Source organism: Erythrolamprus reginae, chromosome 7 (genome assembly GCF_031021105.1).
Source record: "Erythrolamprus reginae isolate rEryReg1 chromosome 7, rEryReg1.hap1, whole genome shotgun sequence".
Taxonomy (NCBI): Eukaryota; Metazoa; Chordata; class Lepidosauria; order Squamata; family Dipsadidae; genus Erythrolamprus; species Erythrolamprus reginae.
Genome location: NC_091956.1, coordinates 23,471,393 through 23,487,339, shown reverse-complemented (window position 1 = coordinate 23,487,339; position 15,947 = coordinate 23,471,393). Strand labels below are relative to the sequence as shown.

The 15,947-nt window shown below is 39.4% G+C and overlaps 1 protein-coding gene across 8 annotated transcripts in view; it reads right to left on the bottom strand.

The window, feature by feature from the left end:
• The window catches only part of FRYL (FRY like transcription coactivator), a 204,614-nt gene that overhangs the window by 155,793 nt on the left and 32,874 nt on the right, over positions 1 to 15,947 (bottom strand). For 6 of the 8 annotated variants that reach the window (XM_070757166.1, XM_070757167.1, XM_070757169.1 and 3 more), the window contains exon 1: positions 13,183 to 13,396. The exons of the other annotated variants lie outside the window; for them this stretch is intronic. In XM_070757166.1, coding sequence (XP_070613267.1) covers positions 13,183 to 13,342 — 160 coding nt within the window. In that variant the 5' untranslated portion in view covers positions 13,343 to 13,396. Of the gene's footprint in view, positions 1 to 13,182; positions 13,397 to 15,947 lie in introns of those variants that run through there. 8 annotated transcript variants of the gene reach the window in all.

Below are 15,947 nucleotides of genomic sequence, written 5' to 3'. Positions count from 1 at the left end.
TTTGTACTGATGATCTACCCTGATTCCCCCAAAATAAGATTCCCTGATTCCCCCAAAAAATATAAGACAGGGTCTTATTTTCAGGGAAATAGGGTAGAACAGAGGATGATTGTTCCACCAAAGATAATGCTCTCCTGGGCATAGATGCATAAATCAACCATAGAAGCTCAGTGGTTAATTTTGGGCCTATTATCCCTCCCCTTAGACCAACCTACCTCACAGGATTGTTGTTGTAGGACAAAAAAAGAGGGGAACAGAAGGAGCATTGTGTACCACTTTCAACCACTGAATGAAAAAGTGGAATATAGATCTCTTCCCTACCTATATAGCCCCAAATTCAAATTCCAGATTGATTAATTAATTCTTCAAATGGCTTTAGAATTTCTCATAGGTATAAATATTGCTATGCCGCAAATATAAAGTCTGTGTTGATTCACATGATTCTTTCCGTATCTGGAAAAAAGCAGAAGGTAGTGGATCTCTTAACCAGTTGTCTGAAAAAGTTGGCAGATGCTACGTCCTGAAATTTGGTTGGGAAACCTAGGGAGCTGCCAAATGACAAAGTTTCCTAGATTGGCCTACTGTTCACAACAACAAAAATATGCTTTCTCTGCCTTTGCGTTTTTCTGTCTCCTTACTTGCTAATGTTGCTTGGAGCATCCATTTGCTTTCTCTCTACCATTCCACTATCTGATAATTATTATTCTGATTATCCATTGCAAATCTCAGGTTTTCTTAGGCTTAACAGATACTGACTTTTCAGTCTGGGTGCATCCTTTTTGGCACAAGTGCAGGATCACATTACTCCCAGGGGTCAGCAATGAATCAATGCACCAATTTAATGCTGACACACGACTGGCATCAACCCCAAGCAAAGGCTGGTACAAACATTCTGACCAATACCGTATTTCATTTTCGATAATGTTACAATAAAAATTAGTAAGATGCCACCCTCTTCCAATTTTATGAATGAAATAAAAGGCTAGCTTAACTGCTAAATAGCCTCAATACTCAGCTAGTTTAACAGAATGTTCCCGACTCGGTGCAAAAAGAATTGTTGGCAGAGACACAGCATCCTGAATCTAGGCCTTATGAATACCACCCCATTGTTACAAGTGAAAGAAAAAAGTGCAACTACAATCAAACCCTAGCCTAGCCTTGCCACAACTTTCTGCCAGCTAAGCAAACTTTTTTTTAATGTGATGGAACAATGCTACTGAGTTTATATCTTCAGTCATTTCAGCATCCATTATCATAGAATCTGTATAAACTTGCATTGTGCCTTTACATTTTCAATATAACAAAAATTACTGAGAAATTCCGGAAAGACTAAAATGATAAAGTTATAAAGATATACAAGCTGAAATTAAACAATGTCCCATTTCACATCACACTGGTCAGTGCTATTTCTTAGCAAACAAAGCTTCAATAAATAGTATGACTGCTTATCGTTATAGTTCTTCAATGACCAAACAAAAACTAATATTTTGTTTATGGTAGACAGAATACAGGGGCAAAACACCTTCGTTTAATGCAGGGGTCCCCAAACTTTTTACACAGGGGGCCAGTTCACTGTCCCTCAGACTGTTGGAGGGCCGGACTATTAAAAAAACGTGTGAACAAATCCCTATGCACACTGCACATACATTATTTAAAGTAAAAAACAAAATGGGAACAAATACAATATTTAATATTTATTCTTCCTCTTTCTCTCTCTCTCCCTTTCTCTCTGTCCTTCTGTCTTTCTAGTTCTCTCTCTTTCTCTCTGTCCTCTCTCTCTCTTTTTCTCTCTTCTCTCTTTCTCTCACTCACTCTCTTTATATCTCTCCCTCTTTCTCTCTCCCTCTCTCTGTCTCCTCCTTTCTCTCTCTCTCCCTTTCTATCTCTCCTCTTGCTTTCTCTCTCCCTCTCTATCTTTCCCTCTTTCTCTCCCCCCTCTCTCTTTCTTTCTCTCTCTCTTCCCTTTCTCTCACTCACTCTCTTTCTCTCTCCCTCTTTCTCTCTACCTTTCTTTCTCTTTCTCTCTCTCCCTTTCTCTGTCCCTCTTTCTTTCTCTCTGTCCCTCTCTTTCTTTTTCTCTGTCCCTCTCTTTCTTTCTCTCTGTCCCTTTCTTTCTCTGTCCCTCTCTATCTTTCTCTCTGTCCCTCTTTCTTTCTCTCTGTCCCTCTCTTTCTTACTCTCTGTCCCTCTTTCTTTCTGTCTGTCTTCCTTTCTCTCTGTCCCTCTCTTTCTTTCTCTCTGTCCCTCTCTTTCTTTCTCTCTGTCCCTCTTTCTTTCTCTCTGTCCCTCTCTTTCTTTCTCTCTGTCCCTTTCTTTCTCTCTGTCCCTCTCTATCTTTCTCTCTGTCCCTCTTTCTTTCTCTCTGTCCCTCTCTTCCTTACTCTCTGTCCCTCTTTCTTTCTCTCTGTCTCTTTCTTTCTCTCTGTCCCTCTCTTTCTTTCTCTCTGTCCCTCTTTCTCTTACTCTCTGTCCCTCTTTCTTTCTCTCTGTCTCTTTCTTTCTCTCTGTCCCTCTCTTTCTTTCTCTCTGTCCCTCTCTTTCTTTCTCTCTGTCCCTCTTTCTTTCTCTCTGTCCCTCTCTTTCTTTCTCTCTCTTATCTCTGTGTGGGGGGGAGGCGGCTGCTTGAAAACCCCTGACCTCCATCGCCTCCCCCCCACGGCACAAGGCGAGCACACCTCGCCGCTGACACAGGCGCCGGGGACTGCCCTGTCCCCCTGTGCAAAACTACGCAGCCCCAGATCGCTCGCTTCTCCAGCCAGCAAAGCCGACTGCCCGGCTTTGCTGGCTGATGCAGGAAAGGAAAGCGTCACATTTAAAAAGCACGCCACTTTCTGGGACTGCGGCGCCGTGGTGGCCTTCAAGCGCGGCCCTTCGCAGCGCACCACCACTCTTTCCTGCAGGAAGAGATCGGGCACTTTACCGGGAGGTGGGTGCCGGACGCTGGGTGCCGGGGAGGGCGAAGGAGTGGACGCGCCTCTCAGCTGCAGAGCGGAACGGGGGTGGAGATCAGCAGCGGAGTCCGGCGTTGGGGGCCTGGGGCCATGCGGGACCGCTCATCCAGGCTTGCCGGTCCACGCGCGCCTGGATGAGCGGTCCCGCATGGCCCCAGCGCCGGACTCCGCTGCTGATCTCCACCCCCGTTCCGCTCTGCAGCTGAGAGGTGCGTCCACTCCTTCGCCCTCCCCGGCACCCAGCGTCCGGCCGCACGCCGCCTCCACCTCCCAGTAAAGTGCCCGATCTCTTCCTGCATGAACGGGTGGTGGGGCGCCGAGAAGGGCCGCGCTTGAAGGCCACCACGGCGCCGCACTCCCAGAAAGTGGCGTGCTTTTTAAATGTGACGCTTTCCTTCCCTGCATCAGCCAGCAAAGCCAGGCAGTTGGCTTTGCTGGCTGGAGAAGCGAGCGGTCTGGGGCTGCGTAGTTTTGCGCAGTGGGGACAGGGGGACAGGGCAGTCCCCGGCGCCTGTGTCAGCGGCGAGGTGTGCTCGCCTTGTGCCGTGGGGGCGAGGCGATGGAGGTCAGGGGTTTTCAAGCAGCCGCCTCCCCCCCACACCCAAACTTGAATTTTGCGTCCACTCACCGCGGAGGAGGAGGGGAGGAGGAGGTGGAGAGGCAAGGGGGCGGGGAGGAAAGCGGGCCTGCAATTGGCCAATTTCTTTCTCGCCTTTAGGGAGAGGAACTGTTGCTGCTCTGCCATAGGGCAGCAACAGTTTCTCTCCCTAAAGGCGACAAAGGAAGGGGCCAATTGCAGTCCCGCTTTCCTCCCCGCCTCCTTGCCTCTCCACCTTCTCCTCGCTGAACAGCCGACCGTGGTGAGTTGACAGGAGATTCGGGAGCTTATTTTATCGACCAGTAAAATCTCGTGAGCTTGCCACGGGCCGGTTAAAAGACCTCGTTGGGCCGCATCCGGCCCGCGGGCCGTAGTTTGGGGACCGCTGGTTTAATGTATAAACTTTTAAGTTATCTGCATAATCAATGTGGTCAATTGGGGGTTTTTTTAATTTAAAATTAGAAGCTTAGAAGACAATAATGCAAGGTGTTCATTAATCTATCTCTGGCAGGAAAACTGTCCAAACTGCCTTGTTTTGAGAAAACAGCAATTATTCTTTTTAACTGTAGACCCAACAGAGTAGACGCTATTACCTATTCAAACCTCCTTGAGACCAATTTTATATTAAGGATTGGTAAATATTATTATCCTATATACTAAATGTTAAATTACTAGTGCTCCTGCTAATCAAAACTCTATACAAAAAAAGGTAGTGCATGGTTGTAACTCTTGTTTTGGATTGTATCAAAAATCCAGTCACTGCATCGAGAAACCCATATCCTTGGCCTTTGTTCCCTCCCTACTACAAGTCATAGATGGTAAAGAATTGTGGGTTTACATATAAATATTTGTATTAAAATTAGTTTTAAGGAAAAGCCATTATAAATACCTTTCCCACCAGCTGGCAATAAGTTATGCCATCAATATTAAACATTAGATTCAAAAACTGAATTAACTGAATTTGTGATATGAAGAGCATTTAACATAAATTAGAACAGGGGTTCTCTAACAATGGGCTGAAACCCCTCACGGGAGTCATGAGTAACTTAAGAGGGAAATCAGAAAATCAAAATCTGGAGTTCTGACAGCGCCGCTTTTTTGTCTATGACTATTTTGGTTTGGTGAGTATAACTCTATTTAGATGGTGACTAAAAAGGATGGTACATTCTACTTTCTCTTCTGGAGTTCCAGTTTTTTCTAGGGTATCTATCCTCCCTCAAAGCCAACGGGGCTATTAAGATCAAGAAGGGTTTTTTTTCCCTTCCATTACTTGATTTAGACAAATGCATCACCAAGAATTGGGATATAACTGTTCTTTGGAAAACATTAACATCAATTATATAATTATATACACATTTTAACATTTAAAAGTTTAATATGGAGAATAGCACATTTGCTGTGCAATACGTTAAGCAGATGATTTTGCTATAAAGTACATTTTGTCCTGAACTGAATTATGGAATAGCATTAGACAAGACAAAGAACCCGGCAGAGCCTGGGATTTAAACTGTTACTTCCCTTTAAAAGAAATTGCCACTTTAAAACAACAACAACACAGAAATATATAAAGAAATTGCAGGGTGTTTAAAATGTACAGTATATATATATACTGCAATTGTTCATATTTAACTATACCTCCCATTTGCCTTTCACAACAGCCTTTCAACAACTTAACATTCAAAAATTAGCATGCAGGGAACTCTCATGATGTGGATGCCTCATCCAAGATAATATACTTACAGCTGCTATTCCATAACTTTAGTAGGGATTTAATGTTAATTTCAAAAAGCACAGAGTCTTGTAGGTTCAACATCATGTTTCAGAGCTGCTGCATCTGTAATTTTGTTGGTTTCTCTTGTCTACCAGTCATTCCTTTTTTGCTCACAGACCAACAGAGTTTTGGCCCTTAGCATCAGTATTTCATTACCATGCAGCCTCCGAGTGACGCACAACTATAGTAGAAATGCTGCTGAATGCAGATGACCTTCAGTAAGAAAAATAAAATTCCCATGCTTGTCACAAGAGGACATCTTTCAGGATACTCATATTTCTTGATGACACACACTGGTCCCCAGATAATACAAATAAATAAATAGAAAATAAAAAATGAAACGCTGAAGCCAAAGCTTTTAGTCACCTTGCTGTTGAGAACTTCAAGTGGCAACTTACTATAACAGCTCTTCTTGCTACTCTGTTTGCAGATTGCAAACAAAAAGTGTTCACATTATGTGATTTCAACTTTAGAATCACTATTCATTCATTTATCAATCCCAAAATTCTATGCAACCAGTCAATCAGTAGGAATATCTCCGGGACCGCCTTCTGCCGCACGAATCCCAGCGACCGATTAGAGTTGGCCTTCTCCGGGTCCTGTCGACTAAACAATGTTGTTTGGCGGGTCCCAGGGGAAGAGCCTTCTCTGTGGCGGCCCCGACCCTCTGGAACCAGCTCCCCCCTGAGATTAGAACTGCCCCCACCCTCCTTGCCTTTCGTAAACTCCTTAAAACCCACCTCTGCCGTCAGGCCTCCTTAAAAAAACCCTGGCCTATATTGTTTATGTATGGTATGTTGTGCGCATGTTTTTTAAATTATGGGTTTTTTTAGTTTTAATTATTAGATTTATAGTGTACATTGTTTTTCTATTACTGTTGTGAGCCGACCCGAGTCTACGGAGAGGGGCGGCATACAAATTTAATAAATAAATAAGTAAATAAGTAAATGAATGGATGGATGAATGAATGAATGAATAAATAAATAAATAAATAAATAGATAAATAAATTTCTGCCTCTTCTTCAATTATCACCTATCTCCCCATCTCTGCCCTTTTGGGTGCCTTCCACAGCACTCTTCTCACAATGTTTCAGATGCTATTTGGAAGATGGCATAAGTGGCTTTGGAAAGAAGGCCTGGCATGGCCAGCAGCTGCCTCAGATAGGATCAGGTCAGAAATGCCTCCTCAGCAATGGGAGGAAGATGGGTAAAGCCATCTGGCCTAGAAGGCCCTGCAGTGTACAGGGAAGTGGGGAGAATAACTGGAGGGAAAATGATTTCATCCCCAGAAAGGGCCATTTTACAGTGATTTATAAAAAGGGGATCCAATCCCTAAATGGCTAGTTTACTTTCTTTGTCTAGAGCAGTGGCTCTCAACCTTCCTAATGCCACGACCCTTTAATACAGTTCCTCATGTTGTGATGACCGTCAACCAGTGGTGGGCTCCTACGGGAACGGTCAGGAATGTAGTTCTGGTAGCAAAATTTGGAGCTCCCTCCCAGAGCACCCAATTTGCACTCAAAGACATTGAAACAAAATGCATAAGCCACGCCCACAGTGTGGTAGAAAACATTTTGGTAGCCGATCACTGCCCTCACCTTTCCTAAAAGAGGCTGATATTTAGGGTGTGTCTTATACTTTGAATGTAGGTGTCCCCCAACCAGCCCTAACTAGCTAACAATCTTCCCAGCTCTTATCTTGCAGGCTGTTTCATTGTTTCTCTGCGAAGAATGGTTTTCCAAGCCCTAAGTCTTTGCAGAGTTTGTTTCATTACCCTAACTTGCTCTGAGTAAGTTTCTTTCCAGCCCTAACCAGGTGCTAACAATGTTCCCAGCTTTTACTGGCTTGCAAGCTCTTTCATTTTTACTTTCTACCAAGAATGTATTCAAAACCCTGTCTTTCTTGGGGGGGGGGGGTGTCATTGCTTTACTTGCTCCAGATATTTCTTTCCAGCCCTAATCAGGTGTTATTAATGTACCCAAGCTCTTTAATTGTTACTCTGTGAAGAATGTTTTCCAAGCCCTAAATCTTTGCAGGTTTTTTCCTGTTAGTCTACCTTGCTCCAAATGTTTCTTTCCAGCCCTAACTAAGTGCTAACAATGTTCCCAGCTCTTACTTGCTTGTTACTCTCTGCAAAGAATGTTTTCCAAGACCTAAGTCTTTGCAGGGTTTTTTCCATTGCTCTACTTGCTCACACTGTTTCTTTCCAGGTGCTAATGATGTTCCCAGCTCTTACTGATTTGCAAGCTCTTTCATTGTTACTAGCTCAGGATAAAAAAAATTTAAGCCCTTAACCAGGGGATAAAATAATGTGCTGAAGCTCACCAGACTAAGGACGCTAGCTGATGGTAAGCAGATTATTTCCCCTATTTTCCTCCCCCAAAACTAAGGTGTGTCTTATACTGCAAAAAATACGGTAAAAAAATTTTTTTTTACATATCTATGTGAAAGAAAAGTGCACAGAGAACACATATATAAAGATGTTTATCTATAACAATAGATTGTCAGAGTTCCACATAACATCCAAATTTAACTCGGAGTCCAAGTCAATGGATTGCTTAAAATTCTAATTTATTTCCGGAACCATCTTGGCACCTTCACAGGAGAACCGAGTCTGAGCTTCCTACCAAGTTGAAAGTTCACATGTCTTGCCCCCTCCCCCCCACCTGTCACGTTGCCCACTCAGATTGTGGTAGTGTGGGCAACACCTTCTTCCACTCCAGTGATAGACATATTATGGCCTTGAACTTCTCAAAATAATGCTTTGTGGCTGCATCTGCTCTCTCATTAAATCACCCCTCCAAACATCAGGCCTTCTACAGATAGTGTGGCAAGCTGTTAATTTATCCCCAACTTCTGCATTGGCTTGACATAGATAAATATTTCTTACTATTTATTAATTTATATGCAATATTAATTTATGGGGTTTGCAAGTATTATATCCCTATCCAATATTTATTTGTTATAAAGAAACCAAAATATACAATTGCAATTACAATTTGCAATTAGGTACATTTTTTTCTCTATTTCAGAGAAGTTGAAACTATCATTATAAATTTCATGCGTTAAAATATTTTGTTTTTGTAAATATTAAAAAAAATTAGTTAAAAGCTAGCTAGATACTGTAAAACTGAAGCTGGTGAGGCAAAAGTTACGATACTTAGTCCAAACAGGGCTATTATGTACACATGGCCAGATGTCTATAGTATTCAAGGATGGAAAAGAACAGCCATCCCATCTGTTTCCATAAAAAGGAACATGTTACGCTGATGATTTGGATTCTGCATTGGTTCCCTATCAGCTTCCAGGTGCAATTTAAAATGCTGGTTTTGACTTACAAAAAGCCCTTTGTGACTTGATACCTGCAGAATTATCCTCTTCAGCACATTTGATCTGTTCAACTGGCTCTTCTTAACAGAAAGTGCCTTGAATTCTCCATTACTGCAAAGGGGGTGGGGGCACCTGAGAGTTCCAAGCACCAGTTTTTTTGCAGGGATGCCTGTGCTATGGAACAACCTTGTGCTAGAAATCAGATTGTTCTCTGTGTTAAAATGGCTCTCTGCAATTTTAAAAAATGAATTATTTTGGAAAGTCTATGAATTCTTTTACTATTGCCTGAATTTATTTTTCAAATAAAAATATTGAATATTTTATCGTATTATTGTATTTTTAATTGACAATTACAATATGACTATAGCTAAGAAACCTGTTAATATCTAAATAAACAAAGAAGCTTATGATTTAAATCTTGGGTTGGTTTGTACATACAACTTGTTTCCTAGGTAGATCTCTGCAGAATAACTTTCTGCCATAAAGCAACTAATCTATTTGAGTTAAGACCCTGAAAGTTATACCCTTACTTAGTTACAGTTACAGTCTGTGGTAACTTTCAGTGAGCTGATATTTATTGTTATGTCCCAAAGTGAAAGTTGACAAAAATGTTTTTTTTTAATTCTTGCTATTCTACATTCAAATTTTCTTACTTTTTTCTCCACTACAGTATTTCAATAAATATACCGTAAATGGAATATTCAAAATTTTAAGATAGTATTTTTCATTGCTTAGCAGTATTCCATTCACTCATTGAACCAACAATTCCATTCTCACATTTAAAACGTTCTTACAAAAGATTGTGTGTTCAATTTTATTCATTACCTGTCTCAGGTCCCCATCTTCTAGCAACATTTCACTAGTAATTCAGCAGTTTATGACTGTATGCCTTAGGAACATTTCATTGCATTATCAGGATACGAAAATAGAAATAAGCAGATAATTTAAAGAGGATTCAGCTTCTGTCTACTATTCTAAAAAGCAGGATTGAAGACTACAATAAATCTATGTTTCATAAGTTCACATAGTTTTTGGCTAGCAATAATGCAAACTGAATTGGTGAAATTCTAATGACTCAAAGAGTTTGGCAGTATTTAAACAGTTCAAATACAGGATTAATCTTCAACCAAACAGTTACAATACTTTATGCTTTTTATCTCAATTGCTCAACCAGGAAGATTACATCCTATGTAAACGTTAAAAACCTTTTGTTTATTGCTTAACATTGACACCTGCATGATTGCTATCCCACCATACAGATAATATTTCAACCTGAAAATCAGAAATACTAACTATAAAATTCAAAAAGTGAAAACCACTTTTTTCCAATTTTTTTTTATTTTAAACACGCTCAAGGATATTCAGAAAAAAGCTCTGCACAAATCACTATTCTTTTCACAAATTTGCAGTAGACACATAGGACCAAACTAAAAGATTTTTCAGATTAACACTAACAATATATACACATTAAACACAGCTATTTGCGTCATGGTTAATCTACAGCAATGAGACACTGAAATAGTGAGGAGGGAATTAAGACTTTATGTCCACGGTATAGGAATCCTCTATGAAAGCATTCCCAACATATGGTCTTCCAGATTTTGCTTGGACGGCTCAAGTAAAAGAGAATCAACAAAGCCTGTTCTACTGTTGAATTCTACATACTTGATACAAATATTTTGATAAAAACCTATCATACTTCATTTCAATCCCTGTTCTGCTTTCCGGAATAGCTCTGAACAATTCTATTCTGCCCAAGAAAAAAATTTAAAAGGAAGACTGTTTCCTACATGCTCAAATGCCTGGATTTCAATACTCCTGCCCCCTGGGGTTTGGTTAGTTCTTTTAGTTAAATCCTTGCATTTCATTCAAACGTTTTGTCCCACCAAGTTATGAAAAGCTCACAAGAAAATATCAAAATGCAAAATTCTCTGAAGTGTTCAGATAACAGATGTTCACAGTCCCCTGTAGCAGAGACCATGATTGGATGAAAATATCATCTAAATAGCACTGCATCCTTATGAGAAGCGCGCTGATGGATTCAACTACCAGTGCTAGAAGTTTGGGGAATGTCCTCAGGGTCAACGAGAGGCCAAAGGGCATGGCTCTGTATTGATAATGGTGCCCAGTGTACAGAAACCTCAGGTATCTTCTGTGATCAGGGAGGATAGGGATGTGGAAGTATGCATCCCTGAGGTCCACTGATATCAAGAGATCTCCCTCTCGGATGCAGCCCACGATGGACTGGAGGGACTGTACCTTGAAGCACCAGTAAGATACATGGGAATTGAGCCTCCTGAGGTCTAGTATTTCCCTCCAACCCCCACATTTTGGGGAACTAGGAGAACTGAATAAAATCCTGTTCCTTCCTGACCCCTGGGGACTAGTTCTATGGCATGGATTTCCAATAGGTGTTAGATTTCTAGTCCCATCAACAATTTCTTTCGGGAATTCCTGGATACAGGACACTGAGGAATCGGTTTGGATTATATCTCCTTATGCAGCATCAATCATCTATCACTTTTTCAACAAGGTGGAAGGACCTGGGGAACAGTGAAGTATTTAATTAGGGTATGCTGTCTCTATATAATGTGTAGTTCATGAAGTAAAAACAAAAAGCACCTGAAGGAATTATACAAAAACTTAAAATTCCAATCCAATTTCATATTTCTGTGGGAGAGGATGGAGAGAGGAAAGGAAGAAGGAAAAATTCACAATTGCCTGGTCTTCAGTGCCAGAAACTGAATGATCAGCCAGCCAGCTGATCGTCGTGCACCCAGCTCTTTTAAAGACATTGTTTGGATTATATTCTATTGCTTGTGTTAGCTTTATATTGAACTTCAATATGATGTGATTACTCTCACCAAGGTTCCGTCAACTTCAATTCCTATCATTTCTTCTTCATTAGTAAAAATTAGGTCCAATATAGATTTTCCTCTAGCTCCTTCATCTACCTTTAGATGACAAAATTGACAGCTAAATCCAATATCCCACTTCCTAAACAGTTTGTCTCTCATTTGTATCAGGGTAGTTAAAGTCTCCCATTACTACAGTACTGTGGTATGTGGTATTGTGGTGTTTCCTACATACATTTGTTAACTGATTAGCAAAAACTTCATCTATTTCTTCTGCTTGGTTGGGTAGCCTGTAGTGTATGCCCATAGCAGTTAGGGCGAACCTTTTTCCCCTCAGGTGCCGAAAGTGTGTGCACACACACTATTGCACCTGCACAAGTGCCCACACCCATAATTCAATGCCTGGGGAGGGCAAAAATTGCCTCCCCTGCCTACCCGGAGGCCCTATGGAGGTCAGAAACAGCCCATTTGCCAACTTGGTAGGTCCAGTAGGCCCATTTTTCACCTTCCCTAACTCCAAAATGACCTCCCCCACCTCCCAGGGCCCCTTCAGAAGCCGAAAATGCACTCCCAGAACCTTTGGACAAGCCGAAAATCAGCTGTCCCATGCATGCCGGAGCTGAGCTAGGGCAACGGCTTGCATGCCAGCAGATATGGCACCAAGTGCCACTTGTGGCACCCATGCCATAGGTTCACCATCACTGGGCTATACCAATGCCATTTCCCCCCCTCTTTTATATTGACTCATATAATTCTACGAGATTTTCATCCTTGCTTTTGTGTACTTCTGTACAGATGTGGTGATATATATAATGCAACTCCACTTTCTCTTTTGTTAGGTAGGTTTCTTCTGAATAGTTTGTATCCTTCCATTAGTACATTCCAGTCATAGGTTTCATCCCACCAAGTTTCAGTAGTGGCAACTATATTATATTTGCCTTCATTTACAAATACTTCAAGTTCACCTTGTTTGTTCCCTAAACTTATGAGAAGCATGTTCCAGGTTAAATTGTGGAAGCATCCTTAGAATAAGAAAAGCGGGATTATATTTACCAACTTCTTTCTTCTACTATAGCTCTCACTGCTTTAGTAGCTTGTTCTCTCTTCCTCAAAATATTGACAATAATACAAATGTATTTTTTTTCTTCAGTAATCTCAGTTGACTTTCATTTTCTTGTATTAAAGAAGTTTTAAAAGTTAAAAAATATTTATTTTTGAAAAGTATATGGATATCTTAATCAAATAATTCTGGGCAGCTAACAAAGCATAAAATAAAAATACATAGAAATAGATTAAAAATACATCCCAAATAAAAATAATCAATTCTTTGATTGGCACAGAACAAATGCACAAATTGGGTTTTAATAATATCTTAGGCACTAAAACCCAAGAGGAAAAAACAACAAAACAAAAACAGAAAAAGAATACTATATTCAGCATAAATACATTACACTTTTCACTATACTGTATATGTATGTTGTAATTTACAAACTGCAGCCAAATATCTTTCATAAAAGGATGTATGATTTGAGTATCAGTAAAATAAATGAGCTCTTCAGCTCTTCTACACAAATTCATTTTCAAGGCAAAAAAACTGTCCTAGCTGATAGTAGCACTATCTTTTTAAAATTACACTAACCCTCAAATTTCCCATAATCAAGGCATATCAATACATACTGTAATTGGAATGTAGAAAATGAACGCCATCTTCATCTAAAGTCTGTCCTAATGAAAACAAACTGATACACCTCATTTTCAATAGTTTCGGAGAATTTTCAGAGACCGTATTTCCAACGTCTGACATGACAGAAGGCACAATTTTTTTAAAGAAGTCCATGCTTGAGTTTTATCCTTCCTAGCACATTGATTAAAGTCTTCTATTTAATGGCCATAAGCAGAAGTCCAGATACTTGTGCAAACTTCCTTGAAGAACTTTTACAAGCCGGTCTGTTTGTGCTACTTTGCATAATGATGTCATACTAAACTTGGGTGGTGCACAGTTCAAACACCAGTAATCTAACAACTAAGACAAGTTTTAAAGTTGTACATTTTAACAATTAAAGCAGCCCAGCCATTAGAAACAATGTGAGACTGTGAACTGTGAACATAAAGCAATAAAAATAACGGAAAAATAATTTAAAGAACATAAAACAAACAACATACATACATATAAAATATGTTTCTACCTAATTAGCTGGAAGTTTTACTTTTATCTTGTAAGGGAGGAGTATACTTCTGCACTCTAAAGATAAGAGTTATCACTGTAAAATGTTTTGAGGCCCTTGTGTATATAGTTACCAAGGTTTTCAATTTTCTGTGCTATCTATTCAGTTTATAATACAAATTGGGTTTTAATTACTTTAAAAAAATATTATTATCCCTTAAAAGGGCTGTCAATAAATTACAATTTAAGTCACAGCATTTTATACAAGGTATTTTCTGTAATAATGCATCTTTTATATATTATTCACAGAGAAAATTAGAAAGCATGTTTGTAACTTGTTTAATTCAAAAGAATGTGCAAAGGAACATTTACTATAGTATATAACCAATTTTTCAAATTAACAAGACATGTGTCTTTGAAGAATTTTAGCCTATGTGTATTTAGGGTAATGTTTCAAACCAGTTTTTTGGTAGATAGGTAGGTAGCAGCCAGGTAGGTAGCTAGGAAGAAATTTCAAGCAAACATATTTACCATAATTCATTCAAAAACTGTTTTTTTACAATTTATTTGTAAAAATTTGAATGAGCTAAATTCTGGCATGCATACCATCACATAGGAGGGTCAAAACGTAGCCAAGAATATTAATACTGTAACCACTAATCAGACATATTTGTATCAATATTTCACTTATTTTCTTTCCAGATAAATCTTTAAAATTACCGTTAACTCTTTTCATGAGTAAAAGTAATATGAACCGTAGCAAGAAAGTGGGTAGTTCATATTTTGTTCTTCATGAGTCTTTAAGAAATATTTGAAGTGAGAAAAAAAGTTTACTGTAAGACTGCTTATTTTGAAAAAGCATATGACAAGAGTTAATCAGTTTTAATTGTGGAAAGTTTTGAACAAATAGGATGTTGAAGATATGCTGCTGAATGAAACAAAAATACAGTAGTATGTGATGAAAATAAACTTCATGGAAAACAAAAAGAAAGTTGAGGAAATGGTTCAACATTAAGCAGAGAACTGCGATGTTACCTTGTGATTCATGTATTTATGGATAAATTTATAAGGCAGCTTGTGCTGAAGTCAGAGATATGGTTGAGGTCACGCACTTTTATGTGCAGAGGTGGTTGAGGTCATGCACTTTTGTGTGCAGTTAATTTGTGCTGCAAAGGATTCAAATGATTTGCAATGACTATGAAGTTGCACAATGCAACAAGGAGTTTGGCTACAAATTAAAGTATCATGATTAAGATTTTTATTAATATTGAATGTTTCCTCATTGCTTATTTGACCTCTATGACCCCATTGAGTGTTGTACCTCACAATTCTTGACAAATACATCTTTTTCTTTTATGTACACTGAGAGCATATGCACCAAAGACAAATTCATTGTGTGTCCAATCACACTTGGCCAATAAAGAATTCTATTCTGTTCTCTTCTATTCTATAGCAGTTGTGTTTGAGAAGTGAATTGTTCCAAGTTATTCCTAACTGGAAAAGCCTAGACCAAGCATATGGAAACATTTAAAGGTGTGCAAATGCTGGTAGAAATGTAAAGGGATAATGCATAACCTTCTTCAAGGAATCAATATTTGTGAAAAGGTATGAAAGTAGAAAAGTAAAGAAGTAAAGTAAAACAAGAAGAAATAGATCAAAAACAGGAAATAAATGTGGACTGGATGCTAGAGTGACCAATACAAATGTCACATACAGAAAATGAATAACAATCTTTGGGTAAACTAGATTTAGCTACAAATATTGGTGCGTGTTATACACCGAATATAGTCATTTTTATCTGTCATGAAGCCGGCCCCCGCATCCCATTTTTGCAAAATGTGGGCCCATTTTTTCACAAAAATGGGGTGCACAGAGGGTCTGGGAAACCTGCAAAGAGCTCCTGGGTGCTGCAGGGGTGGCAAAAATGCCCTAGCTTTTCCTAAAAATGGGCTGCTTTTTGCCTGTTTTTTTTCACAAAAATGGGGTGGGCAAAACGTCTAGTAAACCTGCAGAGTTCCTGGGGACTGGGAAAAGGCAAAAATGCCCCCATTTTTGTGAAACAATGGGCCCAAAACAGCCTGTTTTTCACAAACATTGGGACATTTTTGCCATCTCCCATGATCTTACTTAAATTGGGTTCCAAATTTTATAAACGTGGAGCAGAATAAACATCAATGTCAGTTTCAAAACACTTTGTGCAAAACTCTTAAACACCGTAGCATCTTCATTTTAGAACTTATACTGTTGGAAAGAAGAGAGAGGGTCCTGTAACACATAG